Below are 26035 nucleotides of genomic sequence, written 5' to 3'. Positions count from 1 at the left end.
CCCAAGGAAAGGCTGGATATGTGCTAGTGGGGTGGGACTTACTCTCCTGCTCATGCATCCTGGCACGCTAAAAGCATGCATGCCCTGGTGGCCCATTACTCCAGAAAGAATGAGAGACAGGTGGAGCAGACCTGGACCAAATCCATGACCTAGGGACAAGCCCAACTCAAATCAGGCAACCTGCAATTGTGCAAGAGAGAGATGGTGGTGGTTTCAAGTCCCTGAGTCTCGGCTGGTTTGCTCTGCAACATTGTGGTAAGAGCTTGGCTCAGACAGGATACGGCACCAAGAAGCTGACACATCTCTGTCTCTGACTTTTTGCTCCTTCTAAGCATCCTACTTCTCATGCCCTTCAGAGCCTTTAGATGTGAGTATGAAACAGTATTTCAAAGGCCAAATGAATAAACCAACCTTCTTACTGCTTTCATACCTGTTCTCATAAGGAATGCAAACCCAGATTGGACTCTGTTTTTTATAGTTCTGTAAAATAACTTTGTAGGTCGAGCTTGGTGGCTCATGCCCGCAATCCTAGCACTTTGGGAGGCCAAGGCAAGGGGACTGCTTGAGCCCAGGAGTTTGAGACCAGCCTAAGCAGCACAGCAAGATCTCATCTCCAGAAAAATAAAAAACATAGCTGGATATGGTGGCATGCACCTGTAGTCCCAGCTACTCGAGAGGATCTCTTGAGTCCAGAAGGTCAAGGCTGCGGTGAGCCATGATCATATCACTGCCCTCCAGCTTGGGTGACAGAATGAGACCCTGACTCAAATACATACATACACACACACACACACACACACACACACACACACACACACACACACACATTTTATATATATATATTAGATATTACATACGTATGACTTTCTAAATACTGTAAAGTGATAAACTTAAAAACAGATTTTCCCTGTGCAGCAAATATGTTAGGTGCCTGGATGAGAAATTATGAAAAGGGTTAAGTAGATACCTTTTTTTGAGGCTCATCAGGGGTGTCCATGGGAGTAATAGAGCCCTCCTCAGCTTCCGAGTGATTCGACTCGCAGGATGACACACTGACAGAGTCCATGCTTTCACCAGAGCTCCCGCTGGCAGTGGACTTGGGCTGCTCTTTGGTGGGAGTGGTGCTGGGGATAATGTCAGACCCCAGGAACAGTCTGCAGAAAACAGAATGCCAAGCATTCAGGCCGTTACAAATCCAGAAACCACAATTAAGCAAATATTTTGTGTTGATTAAACCCTTGATGTTTTCTCAATCTTGTGAGCTCTGTCAATATTATGTTAGGAAAATGTTTGCTATAAAGTTTCTAAAAAATAGTAAATATCTTGTCCCAGTGGGTTCCTTTCAGCTTCAAAGAACAGATTAATTAGCTAGCTAAGAGGCCGTATTAATACGAGGTCTTTCTAGATCAGTGGACCTCCATCTTTCTTTTTTTTTTTTTTTTTGAGTTCGAGTCTCACTCTGTTGCCCAGACTGGAGCAGACTGGAGTGCAGTGGCCGCTCCCGGCCACCACAGCCTCGACCTGCTGGGCTCTAGCAATCCCTCAGCCTCAGCCTTCCAAGTAGCTGGAACTACAGCCACGCGCTACCACGCCCGGCTAAGTTTTGATTTATTGTGGAGATGAGGTCTCGCCAAGTTGCCCAGGTGGGTCTCGAACCCGCAGGCTCAGGCAATCCACTCACCCCAGCCTCCCAAAGCGCAGGATTACAGCCTGAGTTACTGAGCCCAGCTGGTCCTCCATCTTTCAACAGTGTATGGACCACCCTGGTGGGATTGAAATACCTAACCATACCCCTATCAATTCCTATGATAAACTGAACTTCATAGGCTAAAAAGTGCTGGTACTGCTTTGGGTAAGAAACCAAGGAGGAAGACTTCTATTTCCAATGATCTGATGAACTACAATAGCCTAAGTCCCTCTTCTATAAAATAACTAGACAAGAACTTGTAAAAACTCTTTTCAGCTGAGCTTGCAAGATAGTAAGGGAAATCCCTGAAGGCCTTAGATGAGAAGGGAACTGAAACCCAGAAGCATGGCAAGCTACTTCTGCAGCTGCTCGGATTGTGGGTGGAAGTGCCGATCTTGGCAAAATAGTGACCAGGGCTTTAACACACACATGGGCCCCAAAATTGGAGTTTTTGTCCATGAAAGGTAGGGAGTTAGAACCAGGACCCCTTTTATAGAGCCAGGACCCTCAGAGAGCTGTAGCCTTAGGAAAAAAGTGAGCTAGAAAAATGTCTTCCTACTGGAGCAGGAAGACAGCAGGAAAAGCCTGTTGTCTAGGCCTGAATGTAAAAAGAAGAAAAGTGTCTCCTTTGAAACATGTGTGAGCCTGTCTTTTGTCTCACTCCAATTTTCTAGCTATGTGGTCTAGGAGTTAGGAACTCTCAGGCCAGAGATACCCCTCAGGAGTACTAGATTTAAAAAACAAAATTTCCGAGGTGAGGGAATTGCCTGAGCCCATGGGTTCGAAACTAGCCTAGGCAACTTGGCTAGACCTCATCTCTACAATAAATAATTAGTCAGGTGTGGTAGCACATGCCTGTAGTTCCAGCTACTTGGAAGACTGAGGCAGAAGGATCGCCCAAGCCCAGTGGATCGATGGGGTGGCCGTGAACATGCCATGGTACTCCAGCCTGGGCAATAGAAGGTCACCCCAACTCAAAAAAAAAAAAAAAAAGCTTTCTGGAGGATATACCTTCAACCCAGGCTTCAGAAAATTCTCTAATAAAGGGGAGCTCACAATACAAAATTACAAAATATACACAAGGAAATATTCCACTCAGAGAGCCAACAGGCATAACAAAGAACAGGGTTAGACTCCCAAGAACTCCAGATATAAGAACTGTCAGAAAGAAACTAATAATTTATTCATTCATTCAACAAATATTTGCATGTCTACTATAAGCAGAGCAGTAAAATGAATATGTTTAAAAATATTAAAGACAAGAGAAGAAATTAAAAGTTGAACAAGAGGATAATTTGAAAAACATTTCACGTCTAGGTAAAAAAGATCATGATTTAAATTAAAAATTCAGTGGAAGGGTTAAATAACTATTGAGAAAAATCATGAAATAGATTATAGATCTGAAGAAAATTCTCAGAAATCATCATCAAAAGATAAAGACACGGAAACAGCTGTTAAAAAATGTGGAGAAAATGGGTGTAGTGGCTTGTGCCCATAGTCCAACTAACAAGGGAGACTGAGGCAGGAGGATCACCCGAGCCCAGAAGGTCAAGGCTGCAGTGTGCTATAATCACAGCACTGCACTCCAGCCTGGGCAACAGAGTGAGACCCCAATTATATATAGAGCGAGAAAGAACAATAAAAATGTACCCATGAGTGAAGAAGGAATTCTAAAAGAAAACACAGAGTATGGAAGAGGGACTCTATCTGAAGAGATGGTGGCTGAGAGGATTCCAGAACTGATCCACATGAATCCTCTCATCCAAGAACCACATACTGAATGATATATCAAAAGGTGTTCTTTTTGTTTTTTGGAGTTGGAGTCTTACTCTGTTCAGGCTGGAGTACAATGGCACATGCACGGCCACCGCAGCCTCTAACTGCTAGGCTCAGGCAACCCTTCCACCTCAGCCTTTCAAGTAGCTGGAACTACAAGCACGCACCACTATGCCTGGCTAGCTTTTTTGTTTATTGTAGAGACGAGGTCTCGCCAAGTTGCCCAGGCTGGTCTCAAACCCCTGGGCTCAAGCAATCCTCTCGTCTCCACCTCCCAAAGTTCTGGGATGACAGGCGTGAGCCACCAAGCCAGCTCAAAAGATATTCTTAAAAGCAACAGGAGTGGGGAACATAAGACAGAAGAATAGTAATTAAGCAGCAATCAGACATCTCAAATGCAACCAAGAAGTCAGAAGACATCAAATAGCACCATCAGAGTGCTGGGTGAAAACAACAGGCATCCAACATTATACACATCTGATATAATTCCAAGAGTGAGGGCCAAATAAAAGGCTTTCTCAGACAAGGTCTGAGAGGGGCTACCATTAGCAGATGACCCCAGAAGTAGCAGTAAGAGGAGGCAGGGAGCAAGATGGAAGAAGGAAAGACAGCCAAGAAACTAGCATATGGGGCTGAACCCAAACAAGTGCAGACTGGATAAAACACCAACAATAATGGTGGCAATGAGGCTGTGCTCAACTTTTTACGAAATACTTTAGGAATCAGAAGCTCGAATTCCAAGACCTTGGGCATATCTTTTTTTCTCCCTCATCTCCAACCCACCCTTCTCTAGCACCATTTTCCACGTCTTCCCTTTATGGATCTCCAAGCACTACAGGGCTAGAGGGGTAGGGGCTCAACTCTGATCACAATCCACAGAAGAAATATCAATGCCACTGTCTTAACTTTCCATGAGCTACAAGGTAGATCTCTGAAGGCCGTGAACTAGGGGTCCATCCATTACCTGAGAGTCTATAACTCAGAGCTAAATTGCGCAAAGACTAAAGGTTCTTCCAGCTCTACGATTTAATACGGCCACCTGATTTGTTCATTCTGATTTATTCATTCTGGCTCAATACTGGGAATCTTTGATCTTTAAAAGAAGCACTTCTTCCCCTAAGGGTCCAAAGTTTTCTCTAACCTCTTTGAATTATGGATCCTTTGCACTCAGATATCCTCTCTCAGGGGACATAAAGAGAATGCTGCTGATTATACAGGACAAACTTATACCAGTGCAAATTTTTCAAACGTGTATTTTTCCTTGAAGTTTTCCATTCAATTTGCATGAAAAAGCAAATAAAGAGATGAACTATATACTGAGATATGATCAATCAGTTGAGAAGTGGTTTTCAGGAATCATGGGTGTGTCCTTCCACATCTTCTTCAAACAACAGACTGGACAATAAATTACATATTATTATTTAGTAGGAAGAAAACAAGACTGCATTGTCTGCTTGAATAGAAAAACACAAGGTGGAAGACATCAAACAAATTGCTATTTGTACAACATGTATCAATGAACCTGCAATGCATGTCAGTGACTGTTTCACACATGACTGCACGTTAGAAAAATATAAGATATAAAATTTTGATTTTTTTGTCATATATAAGTTCCCCTATGTCCAAAATTCCATTATAAGCCAAATATCATTACAATAAAATAATTGGTTCCAACGCTATACCATTTAATATGCAGTGATTCCTTTTTCACTATTTTGTAAAAAAAGTGTGGTCACCTGTCGCTGGTAGGTGTCTCCAAGTGCAAAGGGTTACATGCGGAGAAAACAAACATACCTTTCTCAGATTTGCAAACATGCTTAGAAGATCATAAAATCTTTCAAAAAGCAATGTTATGCAGACATCCTTGTATGTACAAAAAAGAAAATGGGGGACATGTGACCCGCTTTTATAAGAATTGATCACATTCAACTGCTGATAGCAAGGGTTAAACTCAAGCATCCCAGCAAGGTGTTACTAACATGAGAGATGTGCTGAGTATCTTCCACACTCTGAGCAGGGCACTGCACCCTGCCAGCCTGGGCTCCCCTGGATTGCTCAGTAAATGTCCTCAAAGAGCGGTGCACTGGCCTGTGTCAGTGCAGAGACAGGACCCAGGAGTGTTACAGCACCCGGCACAACACAGTCAAATCCCAGTGACGAGGAAGAGAAGAAAAGTCATAGGATAAACACAAGGATGGGGGGGATAGGAGAACAAGAAGAGAAAAGGAAGTGACACTTAGGATGAGACTTTTTTTCCTTAAGGACTTCCAACTGTCACAATGGGTCTGTTGCTTACTTAGCAGAGTGGACTACAGGATACCCTGCACACCTGGATCATCTATCAGGAGGCCTATCCCTGAGCATGTGCCAACCTTAGCAACCGACAAGGCTTGGCCAGACCCCTCAGGTTGTCTCAGAAGAGAGATCCTTCTCCCCTATATATGCAGAGATGAAAAGACAGCAAGAGACTGTGGAAAATTCCCCTCAAGAGGCAAATCTAAAAGCTCATAAATCTCATGTTCAGGAGGGCCAGGGCAGGTACCTGAACAAAGAGAGGTTTAGTGAGACATCAGGATTACCTTCCAAATTCTTTCTATAAAATCACATGTTCCTACCTAATCTTCAATGCCTCATGTCACCTGATACCAGGTGACACAAGATTCTGCCATTCACACCTGCCATGGGTCTTTGTATGTTACACTGGGAACATGATAATACTCGAGGTCATACACCATCCCTGCCTCAGTGTCTCAATGTGACTCACAGATACAGGTGGAAAGACAGTGCTGGGCAGTAGCAAATATCCAGAAAACACAAGTCTGACCAAAAAAAACCACCCCAAACTCAAAAAAGATATTTACTTATTTGCTTCATAAAAAATAATGGTAGTTTTTAAGGTACCCATTGAGAGCTAGGCACTGTTTTAGGAGCTTTACAAAAAGCTACTAGGTCGACAATAATATCCTTGCTTCACAAAGGACAAGACAGAAGTTCACACAATAAGGAGCTAGTGGGGTTGAGATCTATCAGACCAGGCTGGCTCCCAAGCCCCCTCTTCCATGAAGGACTGTCCCATGTTCCCTAATCACTCTACTTGCTTGCCCTTGGCCAATGCAGATCATGCCACCCAAGAGAGCAGACACAGGGAGAGAAAATCAAATTCATTAAATTATAATCTCTATTTCCTTGAATTAACCTTCTTATGTCATCAGATCCATTAGTATAACATCTTTAAAAGTCAAATGTTGACTGGGCTCAGTGGCCCAGCCTGTAACCCCAGCACTTCGGGAGGACGAGGCGAGTGGATTGCCTGAGCCCATGAGTTTGAGACCAGCCCTGGCAATTTGGTGAGACCTCATCTCTACAATAAATTTAAAAAATCAGCCAGGCATGGTAGCACACGCCTATAGTTCTGGCTACTTGAAAGCCTGAGGCAGAAGGATTGCCAGAGCCCAGCAGGTCGACGCTGGGGTGGCCATGAGTGTGCCACTGTACTCCAGCCTGGGCGATGGAGTAAGACTCCAACTCACACACACAAAAAAGTCAAATGTCTAAGAGATCAACTTTGTGGTACAGACTGGGTTCTCTTAAGGTTCTTCTATGAAAATCGCTACCAATCAAAGCACAGGTTGTAATTAAACTAAGTCTTTCTTCCTCCCTTCTTTCTCTTCTCATTTTCTTTTATCCCTCCACCTGTCCCTCCTTCACTTTTTAACTCCTATAACATATTTCCTTCCTCTCTTCCTTCAGAAAGTGTTTTTCAAGAGGCAGAAAGGTAAGGAGGCTATAAACCTGGCTCTAGGGTCACTTCTTAGGCTTGAATCCAGACCCTCTGATTACAAGCATGCAATTTTCCTGTCTGCGCTTCCTTTCCTGGTCGACAAAATGGGTGTAATAGTAGAAGCTAGTTCAGGTTATTCTGTGGACTGGATGAGAAATACATGTACTGTTCTTATAACAGTCCTGGTCCATGGCTCCATTTATTCATTTAATAAATATTTTTAAATTATACACTATATGCCAGGCTCCATTCTAAGGTTCTAGGGATACAGCAAAAAGCAGACAAAAATGCCTACCTTCAGAGAGTTTGCATTCTAGATGATAAGCAGACACATATATAGTATGTCAGATGGAGGTAAAGGTGATAGAGAAATTCACAGAAGGGAGGGCAAGAGAGGGCACCAAGGGCAGGTGAGGCAAGCAGGTGAGGGTATTAAATGGGGTGGTCAGGGAAGGCTCGCTGAGAAGGCGACATTTCTGCAAGTATCTGAAGGAAGCGAGGGAGTAAGCTGTATGCCCATGGGGGAAGAGTGCTGTCAACAGAAGCAAAGCTGAATGAGATGAGTGTGCCTAGTGTGTCGGGACGGGTGGCTGGGTGCAAAGAGCAGGGAGAGCAGGGAAAGATGAGGATGGGTGCAGGGGATGGGCGGGTAGGATGGGCCTGAGGCTGCAGAGCCCCAAGGGCCTTGTGGGGCTCTGTAAGGACTTGGGAGTTTCCTCAAAGGGAGCCAGATGGTATGAAGTCCGCCCGAGGACCTCACGTGCCCGGCAACTGGTGTGCATGCAGCCATGAGTACAAGGACAAGGCCTCTGCCCTCAGGCTGCTCACTCTCCACTGGGGCAAACAGCCAGTGTATGCGGGAATGGCCAGGAGGACAGCACCATCAGAGAGGGCTCTCTCGGGAGGTAACATTCTGCCAACATCTGAAGGAGCTAGCCATGAAGAAAGAACTTTCCAGGCCACAGGCACAGCTAGTGCAAAAGCTCTGTAGCAGCAACAAACCTGGTGTGTTTGAGGCACGGCTAGAAGACTGTGTGACTGGATCCTGGTGACCAAAGGGCAGCGCTGTAAGAAGGGAAGGCTGGAGTAGGCCACACAAGGCCTAGTAAACTAGGAAAAGGAATTTGAGGTTGTTTTTTTGTTTGTTTGTTTGTTTTTTGAGTTGGAGTCTCACTCCGTCGCCCAGACTGGAGTGCAGTGGCTATTCCCGGCCACCGCAGCCTCGACCTGCTGGGCTCCGGCGATTCTTCCGCCTCAGCCTTCTGAGTAGCCGGAATTACAGGCGCGCGCCACCATGCCCGGCTGATTTTTGATTTATTGTAGAGATGAGATCCGCCAAGTTGCCCAGGCGGGTCTCGAACCCGCGGGCTCAGGCAATCCACTCACCTCAGCCTCCCAAACCACCGAGCCTGGCTCGAGTTTTATTTTAAAATAAAACCATTGTGGGTTTCAAGAAAGGAAGTGACATAATCTAGTGTACATCTTAAAAGACCACCTGGTTATTCAGTGGAGACTGGATGGTTGGGGCAGGGAGGCCGCCAGAAGACAGTAAGGAGTGGTCCAGGCAGGAGATGATGGTGGGTCACGCCAGAGAGAGGAGTGGAAAAGAGTTAATGGATTCAGCAAAAGTTTTGAGATCACAACAGAAAGACAAACAATTTAACAAACTAGGGAAATAGTCTGCACTCTTGCCCCAGCTCAGGGACACCCTGTCAAATACGTTTCCTCTCCTCACTCTGCAGGGACCCTCTCAGAGTCCCAGGACGTCTGGGTCACACTCACAGGCTGAGCCTCTTCACCATGCTCTTCCGAGGCTTGGGTGAGGTGGTGCTGGCGTCGGCAGCTGCTTCAATCTCACATGAGAGGACGTAGCTGGGAAAGAGAAGGGTCACCATGAGGTCAGAGTATGAGAACCGAAAAACAGGTTTAAATTCACACACCTTACTGGTTTTGTTTTAGAGGCAGGCTCTAATCATTCAAAGGAGAGATACATACTATGTCATTCTATCACAAATGTCAGAGGGTACTTAACGGCCTGATTTGACAAATTTACATCACATATGTCTCCTCTCCTTCCCTCCACTGGCTATTTAGTTCCGCATGCCTCAAACATAAAGAGGTGTGCATTTTGGTAGCATTAAAAGCGGCTCTGTTCTGTTTCCTGATCATTCTCATCCCACCACTAGGTCAGGGGAAGAATCTCCCTCCCTCCACTGCCTCCCTACTACTTCTCCTCCACTACCTCTTCCTGTCATTTTGTGTGTATATTTGTAAACTTGCTCACACGACTTACTTTTTGCTAAAGGAAATAAGAAATTTTTGTAAGCTATCTAATCTGCAACAAAAAGACATGGGCAATTATATTATTGATAAAGATATATAAATATGATTTTTAATTACCAAAACAGCCTGAATTTAACCTACTCCAGATTCAAATATCTATAAGCCGGGCAGATAAAACTGTCACAAGCACAAGAGGAATTTATGTCTGATGTGAAATGCCTTTTATGAGGTTTGTAGCTCTAACCAATAGATGTATGGGGTTGCTGGTAGGAGGGGACAGGTGCCCAATATCATACAACCACCCTCAGAACTCGGGTTGGAGAGTCGGGCTGACCTGACTTTGAATCCATAACTAGCTCTAATTCTCCTCTAAACCTCAATTTCCTCTTTGGCAAAACACTTATTTTGCCATCAATTTCACTCTCCCTTATGACAAACTTCCAAGGAAATCTCTGGGTCTACAGCAGGGATCAGTAAAGGACCACAGAGTTAGGATTCTGGGCTCTGTGGGCCATATGGTCTCTGCTGCAACTACTCAACTGTCTTTAAAGCATGAAAGCAACCACAGCTAAGATGTAAATGAGCAGCCTGTGCTCCAGTTGAACGTATGTAGACACTGAAATTCAAATACTTGTTGAATTTCAAATACTTGTTTCATGTCACAAATTCTTTTTGTTAAACCAGGTAAAAATGTAAGAATAGGCAGTGGGCCACAAATAGCCTATACACCAATCTGTCCATCAGCGGACCACAGGACAAGACTGACCCAGCTGGGTCAACAGGCAAAGCCTCCGAGGTAACGTGCCCTGCTATGCCCATCACCAACTATTTTGGTATCTGTTCTGTATTCCAGCCACACCTGACCTATCACTGTTTCGCCAAATGCCAAGCGTGTCAGGTCACCCAACCTTTGCTTGAGTTCTCTCTCAGTCTGGAATGTTCTTCTGGTGCAGTCTTATTTCTCCCTCATAGCAAGCCTAAATGATACAGCCTTTACATCTTCCCTACTTTCCCACTTCCATAGCCAAATGAACTGTTCCTATCCATAGTTCTGTAGCACTTTCGCTGTCCCTCATATTTTAATTTCTCACGAGTCTGTCTCTCTCCCTAGGTTGAAAGTGCTCTGAAAGGACACACCAATTACAATAGTGACAAACATCGTGACAATGGTGGTGGTGGTGGTGATGATGATGCTGCTGATAAACATTCTAACAATGGCTTCCTAAATATAATTTTTTTTTTTGAGTCAGGGTTTTACTCTGTAGCCCAGGCTGCAGGCTGGAGCGCAGTGGCACAATCACAGTTCACCACAGCCTTGATCTCCTAGACTCAGGTGATCCTTCTGCCTCAGCCTCCAGAGTAGCTGGGACTATAAACACACACCACCAAACCTGGCTTTTGTTTTATTTTTTAGAGATGAGCACCTGCTATGTTGCCCAGGCTGGTCTTGAACTCCTCATCTCAAGTGATCCTCTAGCCTCGGCCTCCCAAAGTGCTAGCATGGACAGGTCAGAGTCACTGCCCCCAGTCCAAATAAGATTTTATTTAAGCCTCAGAAACATTTCACCAGATGAGCATCCTGAAGATAAGGAAGAATAAGCAACCTGGTCAAGTTTACAAAGATAAACAAGTAGCAGAGCAAGAATCTGAAAGCAAATCCTCTGCAGTCATCAACTCAGCTCTTCCTGCTACACAATGTTCCGTTGAAGACCAAGGACCTAAAACCTAGTAGCTGCTCACTAAATCACTGATGAATAAATGACCCAACAAGGTATTCAATGCAGCTCTCCTCTTGCCAGCACCTCAGTTCCACCCTGAGAAACAACAGGTCAGCCTACCTTTCCTCTTCTGTGAGCAGCTGCTGCCTCTGGAACCACTGAATAAACTTTTGGTCTGGGGTCATACAATAGCTGTTACAGGCAGACTGCAAGAGCTTTATTTGGGCAATCACTTCAAATTCCTAAAACAGACAAAACACCAAAAATAAAAAGAAGAGTGGATAGTAAGTCCAACCAAATACAGATACTTACAACATGAACATACACCACATTAGGATAAAAGATGGAGAAAACCGTCTAGCAGGATTATGAAATACTGCTTCCTTAGAAATAAAACAGCTGAAGAATTATAACTTTGAATATCTAAAGTCCTTGTATGCTTTAATTTTGAATCCTCCTTTATCCTTGAAAAAGCAATTTATATGAATAAAGTAAGCTACCAGAGCAACACAGACTAGTCACTACCTAAAGTTATAGTGGATTCCTTTTTCTCTTTTTCCATTTTCATCCTTGGGATAGAAAAGTTACTTTTCAAGGTTTTAAGTACTTCAAAAGATATATGAAAGTTTTCTATTTCTTAAAAGATTTAAAAAATACTCATTCAAGAAGCTCCCAAGTTCTTCACCCACTCAAGAAATAAGTTTGAGTAAAGTTGAATATCTAAACAGTCCAGGGTCGCATGAACTTGAATGCTTAGATTTCCTGAATCTTTACATTTTTACTACTTCAGCAAATCATTTAACTAAGTCTTTTAAAGCTCATAGGAGAGGCAAGTATATAATTATGTCCAAAATTATTTATACTTCTTTGGATGCTTCCATAAAAAGTTTTTTTAAGTCAGTAATGGGTATAAACTTTAGCTTTAATAGTCAAACTTTCCAAAAGTTTAGCATCCTGGTCTTAAAAGGAAAGAGATTACTATCCAGGGTTATTCTGAAGTTAAAGGACAAAGACGAGTAACTGTGGAGGCAATAATGATTTTTTTTTTTTTTACATCATTACAGGATATGACAGAAGTAACTCAAGAACCAGCAGACTCTGAGTCTCAACTTTCCATCCAATGACCTCAGACTTTGGACTCCATATTGCCAAGGAATATTTATCATCATGCTAAAGAAAAATGTGCATATTACTCTATGAGGGACAGAAATTTTACATTTGTCCAGGTTAGTATCTTGTTCCCGATGAGTTCAGCTTGATTGAACTCCTCTAGGCCTTTCTGGTTTTAACTTCAATATCATTTCTTCCTGGAAGTTTCTCTAGCCCTACAAGTTGGGAATATTCCCCCACCCCCACCCCGCCTCCTCCATCTATATCTTTCTCTAACACCTACTGCTCCCAAGTCCCAATCCAGAGGTATTATAACTGCCTATTTATTTGTCTACCTCCCTCCTGGATTGTGAACTTCAGAGGGCAGGGAGCGGTGGTCTTTCTCTGCTGCATTCCCAATGACCCCACATTAGGCAGATAATCAATATCTGTGCAGTGAAAGATCAAAGGAATGACTAAGGAAAAATGAGAGTACTACAGGGTGAAGTTGTTATTTCGCTCACTCTTTATTCTTTGAATCTTTCAACTGTCTATTTAAAAATACCATTTGAATTCTTAAAAACCGTAGCAAAATTTTAAAGTGATTTTAACTTTTTTAGCAGAGTTCAGAACTGTTCTAGCCACAGAAAGATTCAAACTGATGTTGAACACCCCTTCCTGACAGGAATGAAAAAATACTTACCTACACCTAACAGTGAAGACCATTTCCTTTCCTCTCTGGAACAGACCCACCTTTATTAACTCTCCCAAATCATTTACTCTTTGGAAACTGCTTCTCCTAATTAGGGTGAGCCTGTTTCTTTTTTAATTGGTTAATTTTAAAACTGTTTATATTTATGGTATATATATATATATATATAATGTGTTTTGAAATATGTACACATTGTAGAATGGCTAAATCAAGGCAATTAATATGTGAATTGCCTCACATAAATCTATTCTCTTAGCAGTTTCCCAGCATACAATACATTGCTATTAGCTGTAGGAGTGAACCTGCTTTTGCTGAAACTAACCATGGAGAAGGAGACAAGGAGGGGTGGGGAGAAGTGTGGATTGTAGAATGTCAGAATGTGAACCCCGGCTCTGCCACTGCATGAATCTGGTCCAGTAACTTAATCTCTTTCCTCGTCTTTGAGTTGAGCATGATAAAACCCAGCTCACAGGGCTCTTGGGGGAACATGCCAAGCACAATGGTAAATGACAACTGTTCAATAAGTGCTCATTTATTTTTTCTGCCTCTACAAAGAAGCTTAAGACTACACTTCTTTCATTTTTTTAATGCCCAGATGAAGTAAAATGGAAAACCATAGCCAACACCTCTACTTACCCTTCTCCTTTTCTCGAAGTTTATCAGTCCACCCTAAAATAAATTAAAAAAAAAAAAAAAGAGTGACCAACAAAACTACTTTGAAATACAGACCTACTAGTCACAATAGCAAAGATATGGAGCAGAGAACTGGATAAAGAAAGTGTGATACACACACATGCACACACCATGGAACACTACTCAGTCATAAAAAAGAATGAAAACATGTCTTTTGCAGCAACTTGGATGGAACTAGAGGCCATTATCTTAGATAAAATAACTCAGAAACAGAAAGGCAAATATTGTGAGTTCTGACTTATAAATAGGGGCTAAACATATGGACATACAGAGTGATATATTAAACACTGGACATTACAAAAAGCAGGACAGTGGGAGGGCAGCTCAATAAGGATTGAAAAATTACCCATTCACTAGTCAAGTGATGAGTATACAAAAAGTCCACTACTCATGTATGCATGTAAGAAACTTACACTTGTACCCCCTCAATATATAAGCATTTAAAATTGTTTAAAAATAGATAAATATATTTTTTAAAACACAGCCCTGTGTTGTTCTGGGTCACATTAAAATCAATCAAAGGGATGATAAAGTCACAATTATTAGTGAGTCTATAGTTATGACTACTATGGAAGAAGAGAATCATGTTTTGCTTCAAGAAAAACATTCTTTGAACTTATCATAAGGCAGGATAGGCAGAAAACCTTCTCTTAAAATGTCTAAACCAACTAAAATAGTAATGGTAAAGAATTACAAACCGGAATCCAAATACATTTGCAGAGACAGTAAAGACAAAAGCTTGAGTAAATATCCAATTACATCTTTTTCCTTAACCAAAAGCAACAAAAGCAGAGGGTAACTGATGCATACTAGAAGCCAAACTGCCAATGGTTTATCAAAAGGGAAGTCATTTCTCCTAGCATCATGAAAAATTAAGTTTCAATTCTTCATCGCCTCAGCTCCTGTTCTCAGTAGGCAGAATTTAACTTCCAAATCTTTAGTCACTCCCCGAAATTCCCCAACACTGATGGGTGTTTCCTGAGATAAGCTGAGGTAGAGGATGTGAAGAGACAGATAGCTAAGGAAATGCAAAATGGAAAACACATCCATTATACTTTGGCAAGCTCAGAGGTAGGTATATGCAAAATACCTTCTACTCCTAATTATGATACAAGAAAAGCAGGCTGATTCATAAACAGGGAGGTGGCAGGATATACTTAACTACACAAGCAATCCTCAAATCTCATCTCAAATTTCCTCTCTACTTGTTTATTACTGCTACTAACAAGTTGTTTATCTGACTGCATTTTACTTCTTGTCGCCATTCAAGGAGAGAGAGAGGGAGTGAGAGGGGAGAGGGAGAGCACACACCCAGAGCAAGTAGCAAAAAAGAAAAAAAATACTTGAAAATTCACACATTTGACGGACTTCCTACCCCACCAGAAAGAATGTTAGGGCGTATCACCCCTTCATTTCCACCTGCCAAAGTCCTACTCAATATCTAAGTCTTGCTTAAGCTCGCTCCATCACATCCCTTCATATGAATTAACCCTTACCTCCTGTGTTCTCTCATTGCATTTCTGTTCGAATTCCTATTATTACTATGGATCACCGCCTACTTTGATATACTCTACCTTTCATTGAACTTTGAGCCACTTCTGGTGTTATCTTTTGGTGTTATGTTTTGGTGTTTTTCCTCTTGGCATTTAAGCACAATACCACCTATATAACGGGCTCTCAATAGTAACTAATAGAAGTGGCTTTCTCTTTTGGATATACAGTGATAAGACTGCAGGCCCAATGACTTCACCTACTGAAAACTTACCTCGATGTAGTCCTGAAGAGCAGTGTCCAGCATGGTCAGGTCAGTCAGGAAGGTACCCAGGTAGGGTACAGTTCCCTGCATCATGCCCTGAAGAGCAAGCAGAGCAAAACTGTCTTTATTGCTATTGAAAAGTTTAACGGTTTCAGTACCTTCACAGTGGAGCAGATGGATCTATTCAAGGCCTAAGTTGGGGCCAGTTATGCTAACCTCATGAAGGAATTTGTTCAAATGTCTACACAAATCAGTAGGAACTCCATGATCTAATGTCTAACTTTCAAAGACATGAAATCCAGGCCTCAAAGTCAGGAGACGATAATCATCTGTAGGGTTTATATTTTGCTTAGGCTCAAATCAGAAGGATGTCTGTTCTCTTTCAGAGCATGTAGAAACTGCTGGTAGTTTGGAATGTCCTAAATAGCAATGGCCTCACCACTGGTAAAAGAGTGAGCTGTTGCACAAAGAAGGAAAAGTATGTTCCACAAGAGTATGGGGTGTCACTACTAAAATGATCCCACCTACTGAAATGATCCTGTGGGCTGGACTTAATGATTTGCTTTTAAAGACTAGAGAAGGGAAAGAAAAAAGTATTACTTTCAAGAAGGAAACCTGGAAAACTCTACCTCAACCCAGAGATAAAGGTCAACATCAGCAGTGTCACCACTAACACGATACCAGGTATCATGCCGATACCATTCCTTTACTCTTGGATACGATGTGATGAGAAGGGCATTTTAACTCTGTGCTATTCTTCCTAAAAACCTATAATCTCAGTCTAATCACGAGAGAGATAACAGACCAGCCCAGATTATGGAACATTCTATGAGCTACCTGGACAGTATTCTTTAAGATAGTCAAGTCCACAAAAAACAAGGAAAGACTGAGAAACTGTCACAGACCAGAAGGTATTGGGATGACACAACAGCTAAGTGCAGCATGGGATGCTGGGATGGGTCCTGGAACAGACAGAGATACTGATGGGAATCTGGTGAAACCCAAATAAAATCTGAATTTTAGTTAACAGTATCATGCTGGTGTCAGTTTCTTAGTATTGGCAAATGTGCCATGGCTTCAGAAGATGTTAACAATAAGGAGAACTGGTGAGGGGTTTGAGAAACTCTATGTACTAGCTTTGAAACTTTTCTGTACATCTAAAATTATTCCAAAATTTAAAGTTTATTTTTTTTAAATCTGCCCTTTGGAAATGAAGGTGGGGGCACTTCTGTCTACAACTGCTGTTCTCTACTATATTCATTTCACCAAATCACCTTTAAAATTATCTCTATTCTCCATCCACAAAGCCACCAAGGCACTGTCAATTCTGGAGGAAAAATAAGGGTCTCCCATGGATTCCTTATCCTAAATGTCATCAAGGCACTTCTGGAACACACAGTCTCGACTAGGGCAGGACCAGGCTGCTTGGCGGGAGGCTGGCTGCTTCCTTGGCCAGAACCGCTCTGTGGGACTCAGTGTTGTCCTTCAGGAACTGTCAGCTTCAGTTTGTCCTTCCCTGTTATGTGTACAAGGTCTCATCCTAAACTAAAATAATCTTTTTTTTGTAAGCTATTTTTAACTTGTCTTTGAACAACCAAAAAAGTTTGAAACATTGTGAACGTTTTATAGGCTTCATGTTACAGAAGAATCCTATCGTTCAAAACCTTTTCTGATTTATGTTCTACTTCCAAAGAAAGAGCAAATCCTCTCAAAACAGGGATGAAAATATTCAGTTTGTCAGTCTCTAATCTCCTCTCCTCTGGTCCCTGCACCCATGTTAAAAGTTAGAAGTTTATGATAAAGCCAGAGATGCTGATAACTATCTTTAAGCCTTAAGGAGGCATGATGCTCCTTAGTCCTTGGGTTTAGCAAGGAGGGCTGGGCAGTGACTACAGGATTTGGAACAAATGAAAAAAATCTCTGAGTACAAGGACCAGTCTCCTGGGAACAGACACTCTCTTTCCTTGGCCACTGAGTATCTGAAGCTGACTCCAGAAGGAAGCCAAGGAGCTTCTAGGCCAAGGTGGCAGTAGCTTCTAAGTGCAGGAGAGGGTGGAAGAGACTGCAGGAGGCAAGAAAGTCTATCTGCTGCAGACTCTCCCTTACCTTCTGAAAAATCTTGCTCCAGAAGACAAAACTTCCTACTGGGCCAAATGGGGTAACTAATCATCTCTTTCCTACAAGCCTCCCAGGGCTGCTGAGAACAAATGAGGTAGAAAATGGGGACCCTGTCTGAAAGTATGGGCACCCTACAGACCAACAGCACCAGTGCCATGTGGGAGCCCAGTTGCTCATCTGGCCCCTCTCCTGTGAACTACCAGGGAAGCACGAGGGCCACACGTACCATATCCTTCTGGAGCTGAAGCCTCCTCTGAGTCCGCTTCTGGTTTTCTTTCACGCTGCTGTCCAGGTTTGCAAATTTGGAGGTTCCTTCCTAGGAAACAGAAGCACACACGGAGAAGAGTGACGAAGGAAGCCAGGGAAGATGCCACACCTGAGAGAGGTAAAGGGGTATCTAGCTGTGGGCACATAACCCTGCACAATTCTCAGAATGCCATGCAAAATGGAGAGGCCTCCAGTGGGCTGTTGCAGTGTCTGAGGCAGATGCTTGGCTGGTTTGTTGCAAGTGGTCTGTTTGTAACGAGGTGGTGGTCTTAGACTACCCTGCTCTCTCCCTACTTTGTAAAAAGAGCAATTGATTTGGTGACAAAATCAATAATCAATACAAGCCATGCAAGTCCCAGAGCAGGTCACATTTTTACACATCCCAAATTTCACTCAAAGTAATCAGATGTCCTGGAAATGAAGACCTCTTCCTCTGTACATTTTGTGATTTCTTGATCTTGGCCTGAAATAGATGTGCCAGCATTCTGTGAAAGAAAGGGACTATTTCTGTGGTATTTCTTAGCTAAATGAAACTCCTGTACCGGAAGTTTTCTGAGGAAGTCCAGTATTGTGGTATATCTCTAATCCATGAAAGTCAAACCTTCATACATTTCCCCTCCTCCCAGACCAATTCTCCTGGATCACCTCTCAGGTCTGGAACTCTTCCAAATTAATTCTTCCTCAGGAGTGCCTAAGGACAAATGGCTACATTTTCTCTCCTCCTGTCTATGGTAACAGCAAACTCTTCTACATAATGACTAATCATGAGTTTGCTAACTGAACATAAAGTGTTTTCAGTTTTGCAGTATCAGGGTCTTGTTAAGTTCACATTTTCCAAGAACTGCATGAATGGGAAGTAAGTTTCACAATTCAGTAGTGTATAACATCTATATTAGTTTTTCCTTAGTCGGTTTCCCCCAGATTGATGGCGTTACCACAGCATGTGACCTTTCACTACTGTCCAACTAACTGCAAGAGGATTCTTTTTCAATGACTAGGCCTTGTTGATAATGGTAAACCATCAATGCATTCTATCATTCACCAGCCTTAACTTGGGTCCCAGGTACACCACTGGTGATAGAACTCATAGTTACTCATTATCTACATAAGTTCTTTCCATTACAAATGATAAGGAGAGCTATTATTTAGTGATCTCCTACTTATAGTTTTTCCCAGGGAAAAATAAAAGTAGCCTATGCTGGGCAAGGTGGCATATGCCTATAACTTGAGAGGTTGAGGCAGGAGGATCATGTAAGCCTAGGAGTTCAAGAGTTCAAATTTGAACTGGGCAACATAGGAGATACTATCTCAAAAAAAGTAAGTAGCCAAATACGTGCTAGACAGTTGTGAGTCCTCCCAAATTCTGAGAATTTGCTTGGAGTGAGAAACCAATTCTGTCTGACTTGAGTAAGAGTATCTGTCTCATTCCAGTATGTATTTCCTTCTGGTCTCCTTCCAGGATCTCAATCAGGGCAGAGGAATCATGTACAGAAATTATTGCAGATATATCTAAGGTTCTTATGAATTTCTGAAGAGTTGAAAGGCTCCTAAGAATGACAGAATAACAGAGAGGGAAGGGATCTTAAAAAAAGATCCCTTCTCATTGCTACAAGAGATAAAGACCCGCGATGGGGAGTTAAAAGATTTCATAATTTCAAGAGAATGAGATTCCATCTCTGGCTGGAGAATTAAAAGATTGACAAGTGCCAGTTATTACAAATGAGGAGTGAGCTGAAAATCTACTTATTTTCCACACCCAAGAGTTTCCATTTTTTCCTTCCTCAGCTCCAAATGCCCTACTCTGCAATGTCTCACACCAGTCCCTTGAACTTTCTTGTAACTTCTCGCAGGCTTGTGTGATCATGTTGCTCTTGTTCCCTCCCCCTGCCTCCTTTGCTGTTCATTCTCATATTCTCTTAGTGACTCTTCTCCCTGTCAAAGTCATTCTCTTGTGTTTTGCTATACTCACGTCTTTGGAATTACTAACCAATGTCATGACTTTCATCATCACCTATGTCTGGATGAATTCCAAATATCCCTCATCCTCATCAACCTCCCATTCCCTCCCTCTCTCCTGTCTCTCTCCCTCTGTCCTTCTCGGTCCCTCTCTCTCTCTCTAATGCAAATGTCTTACCTGAGTCTCACCTTTTTTTCAATTTCTATCTTTAGCTGCCCCTCATCCATACACTGTTCCTGGGCCACAGGCCTCTTTTACTAGGTTGAGAAGGACCTTATCTACTAGGGACTGGATCCATCTCAAAAAATGATGGCTCAATTATAGCTCAAAAGCTAGAGGTAAATTATAGCTCAGAACTATTACAGTTCTCTTGACCTAACTTTGAATATACCATGTTTTGGGGCTCTGCTGAACATACACCTCCATCAGGGTTGAATTTCTGGGACTTTCTGGCAGTTGTTTATATCAAGTCAACCAGGAAAAATTCTCACCAAGAATCACAAGAACCAAGATAATTTGTTGATATTTTGCTTTCCTGTTGTTTTGTCATTTGTGGACTCTCCAATTCACCTGATTAGAATTATCTTAATTTCATAAATCATAAGGACATAACAGGTTTAGATAATAGGTTACAGGTCCAATAATAGATAACAGGTTTAGAAGAAATAACTTCTTTCTAATAATTAAAAGGAAAACTATAGATTATTGCTAATTATGTTGCCCGGACCATATAAATGATGCATAACATCTTCCCAGAAGGAGAAGAGAAGATAGGTCATTTAAAACTAAGATTACCTATCAATCAGTATAAGTCCAAAAATAACATATTAGAAACAGAGGCCAGTAGTTTTTCACAGTGGCTCTTTTAAGACTCTTACTAAGTACCTTGAAATCACTTTTTTTTAACTGTGCTGAGAATTAGCACCAGAATGATATACTTAAGATGAAGCATGATTAACAAAGATGACTGCAAAGAGAGCGTACAAATGTATGTGGACTGCCCAAAGCATTCCACTGTCATTTGTGATAATGCACAGACCACAGGAACTCATAGCCAAATTTTTCATTTCTTTGGGATGTGAGCCATATCTAAGAAATTTAACTTGGAGTACTGAGGTAACTTCTACATTAAAGAAAGGTTTATGGGATCTTTAATGTCTAGATACAGCTCTGCTTCTAAGGTTTCAGCCAGAAGACTGCCACCAGGCAATGAGCTACACAATATTCAATTTATCCACTTTGGAAGGATGACTCAGGGCTACTGGGATTTGGATGTGTGGCTCCAGTTAGTCTAGCTGTGTACTGCTGACAGGGAGACCACTAAGCCTTCTCCTTCCAGCCAGATGGGTTTCCATTTAAAGTCTGCAAATCCGGGGGGATGTGAAGCAGGGAGTAACACGATCTCAGCAATCATCATTTAGTGTGCAGTTAATCAGGTAGTCCAAAACCAAGTCAGACATCAGTATAACTGCCCTGCTCATATCATCTATCCAAGATGGCTCATCATGGGCACACTGTTAAAGTCATGTGACTGATAAGACCCATCAATTCATGCAGGCAAGCAACAGTGTCTGAACCCTTCCTACCTGCCAGGTGTTGCAGTAGGCATTAGGAATACAAAGTGCAAAAGATGCAAGAGGCCTACAGGCCAGGAGGGAGAAAGGTTAAGTACACAGGCAATTCCAATAGAGTAAGTGGTAAGTGCCAGGACACAGGAATGGCAGCTTCTCCTGGAGCACACAGGAAAGCACTTAAACAGATCTGAGAGTGACACGGAAAGTTTCCAGAAAAAAGGGAGTCCACACTGAGACCAGAAGGATAAATTGGACATAGGAGAACAGTCATGAAGACCTCTAAGATGCCCTATAGGACCACTAATCTAAGAGTTATCACAGGGATGCCTTTTCTTAGTAAGCCCACCTCCACCTGACTTCCATTTCTACTCCAAGTATCCTCCCAAAGTGCTAATGTGCAGCTTATATTAATTTGTTGCACATACTTTGGTTTTATATGCATAGAGTTCATCAATACTAAAAATAACTTATATTTGCATAGTGTTTTCAAATATTTTATCACAGTCAGTCCTCAAAACAATTCTATAAAGTCAATAGATCAAATTTTATTATTGCCTCCAAAATCCAAAAAAGGAGATGAAAGAATCACATCTTCTAACTGCCCAGTTCTAGACTATATCATATGATCCTAAAAATGTCTACTTTTCTACCTACCCCAAGAGACTGTAATCCTCTTAGGGTCAGAAACGACCTTCAGTATGGTTGTATCTCCAACACCCTAGCACATGAGTATGGGAACTCAATCAACATTTGTTGAACTACCAGTTTACCTTCTCTATGAAGCTATCCCTGATCCACCCTGCCTCCTACTCCCAAAAGGTCAGAAGAAACAACTTGATGCCTAGTGATAAATGCGCAGGTTTTAGAGCCTCACCAAGCTGGATTTACATTTTAGCTCTACCACCTGTCAGTGACATGCCTTAGGGCATGTCACATCCCTCTCTGAGTCTTAGCTGATGATGATAAAATCTACTTAATAGAAAGTCTATGAGGGCAGCATCTGGCCTATACTCCTTTCTGATGACTGCTGACAATTTGTTAGTTGTCTTTATTTAACTAGTTATATTTGTTGTTTCATGCCTATATCCCCCCAACTGGAAAGTGGACTCTGGAAAACAGGGATTGTGTTAGTCATCTTCATATTTCTAGAGGCAGGTTCAATGCTTTACAAATACTAGACATTCAGCAAATACCTGGAGAGAGAAAATGAGCCAAGCTTTACCTTTGCCTAGCAAAGTCAGCACTGATTTGGTGTTCGATAAATACTGCTGACCGACAGATTGTGCAATTTAAGTCCAAATAAAGGATGCAGAACTGCAGGCAGGCTTGGCCTCTGTCATTTGCTGAGAAGGAATATTCCAGTGCCTCTCACCCACCTAACAGCCAGCACTTTGTATTTGCGGAATACCTTGTTAAGGAGGTACACATATGAGCCCAAGTGTCACAATCTGGTTGTGTAACAAGGAAGCTAAGGAGGGCAGAAGTAGAAAGCTCAACTGGACTCAGCCCCAAGGTTCTCAGATTCTGTATAAAATAATGCAAAAACTGCCTTCTAGTCACTTTAGGCATTCTCAGGAGGAAGGTATTTACAGAGCCCTCAAGCTGCTGCCTCCTTGACTGAATTCCAGTGCTATCATCAGTGCACCCCAAGGGCCTCACCTTCATCAGTAGTTCCCGGCTGGTCAAATGATTATTATGGTCTGAGAAGATTTCTGAAAGTTCTTCAAACATCAGCATTCGGTCCCTGTGAAGGGGGATTAAGAAAATAATAGCAATGAAGAGTTAAGAATGACCCGACACCCTGGGTCCAGCTGTCCTCAGGACCTAGGTCTATGGAGGGACCGTACAGATCTCAGCATTGGTGCATGATGTGAACACAGAAGAAGTCAATGACTTTTTATGCTTGTGGCTTTTATCTTTTTTTTAAGGTGGACACGGCCAGCTGTTTAAGAGAGGTATATTTTCTAAGCGTGCATGTTATAATCATGAAAGGATTATTCAGTTGGGGCATGTTCAAGTGGGACACGCTCTCTTCAGGCAAGTTAAAAAACAATCAGCCCAGAGAGACCAGAGAGGTCACTTTGGCTGGGCCCCTAATTTTCTTTTTTCTTTCTTTTTAATTTTAGAGTTGTAGGGTACAAGTGAGGACTTATTACACAAATCACATGCATGTGAGGTTTGGGTTTCTAGTGGGCCCTCTCTCCCTCGATGGTAGACCTGGCACTCTGCATGTAGTTGTGTACCCCTTACCTTCTTCCCTCCCTCCCTCCTTTAGCAGTGTCCAGCACCTGTTGTTCCCACCTTTGTGCTCATGTGACCAGTGGGTCCCTAGTTTTTTAGATGAAAATGCTAAGGCCAGAGATTTGTTCAAGTCTCCACTAGTGACTGCAGAGAGTTGCAAGCAGAGAACTCAAATTTTCTGAATCACAGGCCAGCATTCTTCTTCTCAGACTCAGAACAGAATGGGGGAACCAGAAGAGGCTCTAAAACCAGAGCAGTCTCAACTCTGCCACTCTAATCCGAGTGATCTTAGACAAGTTACTTAAGCTTCAAAAATTTTCTGATCTGTACAATGAAAATACAGCAGCTGCCTCATGGGACTGCTGTGAAAGGAAATGCGATCACAGATGTACAGCACTAGCTCTGCCCTTGCCCCTTTCTCAGAGGCACACTACCTCTCCACAAGCCCTGTGCTTGTCTCTGCACTCTATTCCAGGGTGGCTGAGTGAATGGTCTGAAGGCTGAGAACTAACAGGGGCAAGATCAGGAGGAATTTAATGTCCTTACAGGGAGGAAGGCAGAAGGGTGAGAGACTGTGAATGGGTTTAGCCTCTTTTATAAGGGCCTTAGCCCCACTCACAAGGGAGGAACTCCTCATAGCTCAATTGGCTCCTAAAAGTCCCATTTCTTAATACACCACATTGGCAACACCTGAATTTTGGTGGGGGGGACATATTCAAACCATAGCAAGATCCTCTGCAAATTATTTTCACTGAGGAAAATGGAAACAGCCCTCCCATAAGTTGACCTCTAACCCACCACAGAGCCATAGACCGCAATTTACTTTAGTACGTGGTCTGTCTCACAAGATGCACATTCTGTCAAACACACACAGAAAATTTTCACGTAGTCATGTTCTCATATTGAAAAAACTGAGTTCTATAATTCAAAACTAGTGCTTGTTTATCCTGCAAATGTCATAGCTTTTCTTTCTTTTTCAAAAAGCCGTTACTAAGAGTGCCTGCTTATTTTACAATGAGTGTAATATTACTCTGATAATAAAGAAAACTATTAAAGCTACTTATATTTTAGAGAAAATAATTAAGGACTTAATTACATGTGACCCTAAATAAAGAGAAATAAATAGGTGTCCTCTCTCTCTACTAAAAGCTAGAAATGTAAAGGATTATAGGGAAAATGATAACCAAATAAAATATCTTTAACCCTGGACCTTGAATTTAGCAATGGAGACCATGTTATGCTGATATGAAAATGTCTTCTCCAAGAAACTGTGACACTTTTGTAAACCAACCAACCAACCAAGAAACAGACCAGATACCCATACTGTACAAAATGCAGCTTTGAGGGGTTTTTGTTTTTTAAAAATAGTTTAAAATGCCAGTTAGAAAAACAGACCTTTTCATATGACAACCAAGGATATTAACGTATGAATCCACTAGTTCTTTTTACTTGTGTTTTAGCCTCAAACTTGCTTGGATGAAATCTTTGGCTGGCCAGATGACTTTCCTTTATCAACCTCTAAGGGCAGACAGGATTACCTTTCACTGCAGTCAGACAAGGCTGCAATCAATTGGGCAAGGCTGAATTTTAGCACCTGACTGTCCCTTTGTTTTTGATACTATAGTTGGGTGGGGCGTGATGAGGGGAGGAAGAGGAAAAGTGGAGGTGTGGACGATGAGGATGGTATACGCTTTGTGGACTACAAGGACACAGTACACTACTGTGGAGGATGAGGGCAGTGTATGCTTTGTGGACTATGAGGGCAGTATGTGCTTCTGTGGACAGCGCATGCTTCCAATTTTCCCACCATGTTTCCCCAGGGCCTATCATCTAATGATTTTATACGACCTCTATCTTTCATAAGATGTATGTGTGGAAGAAAATCACCCAATCTCTCTTTCAGATATAGAGTCACCTTCATTAGTCAAAAGAATGAAAAGAAGAAAGAACCCAAGAAAAGAGTGGTAATAAAGAAAATTGCATTGAACTTTGGAAAGCTTATCTGCCAGTTTTTCCACTGATAGATAACAGTGCCATAAACAAAGCACAAGCTTTGGAGTACAGTGGCTCCTACGGTTCTGTAACGAGAGGCAGTACGAACAGCCACTTTAATGTTTTCTTTGTACCCATCAAAGAAATATCTAATAAATAATTTGGCTTCCCCCAAGTAGATTATCCCCTGTATGAGAATATGAGATTATCAGTAGGCTTGAGTACTCTGGCACTCATTTTTGAGCATAAAAACGAAACTCTGGTTGACCAATCTGGGTGTCTTGCAAGTTTGAACAGTGTCAGTCCTTTAGGGTTTAATAATAACTCCTAACAAATCAATGAAACTGAGAAACTAGACCTTCCTCTCTGAGGACAACCCCCTCCCCCCCAC

General features: G+C 42.2%; 1 protein-coding gene across 4 annotated transcripts in view; it reads right to left on the bottom strand.

The window, feature by feature from the left end:
* RGL1 (ral guanine nucleotide dissociation stimulator like 1) overlaps positions 1 to 26035 on the bottom strand; it is a 263517-nt gene that overhangs the window by 15190 nt on the left and 222292 nt on the right. For 3 of the 4 annotated variants that reach the window (XM_008074430.2, XM_008074431.2, XM_021707212.1), the window contains 7 exons: positions 23071 to 23155; positions 17840 to 17929; positions 15505 to 15591; positions 13683 to 13715; positions 11366 to 11487; positions 9027 to 9116; positions 968 to 1154 (listed from right to left, as the gene is read on the bottom strand). In XM_008074430.2, the coding sequence (XP_008072621.1) occupies positions 968 to 1154; positions 9027 to 9116; positions 11366 to 11487; positions 13683 to 13715; positions 15505 to 15591; positions 17840 to 17929; positions 23071 to 23155 (694 nt within the window). The remainder of the gene's footprint in view (positions 1 to 967; positions 1155 to 9026; positions 9117 to 11365; positions 11488 to 13682; positions 13716 to 15504; positions 15592 to 17839; positions 17930 to 23070; positions 23156 to 26035) is intronic. The other variant, XM_021707213.1, reaches the window with a different exon arrangement.

Source organism: Carlito syrichta, unplaced genomic scaffold, assembly GCF_000164805.1.
Source record: "Carlito syrichta isolate Samal-C Ts95f unplaced genomic scaffold, Tarsius_syrichta-2.0.1 Scaffold316427, whole genome shotgun sequence".
In the NCBI taxonomy this organism is placed as follows: domain Eukaryota; kingdom Metazoa; phylum Chordata; class Mammalia; order Primates; family Tarsiidae; genus Carlito; species Carlito syrichta.
The sequence above is the reverse complement of the archived record's forward strand: the minus strand, read 5'-3'. Positions and strand labels throughout refer to the sequence as shown.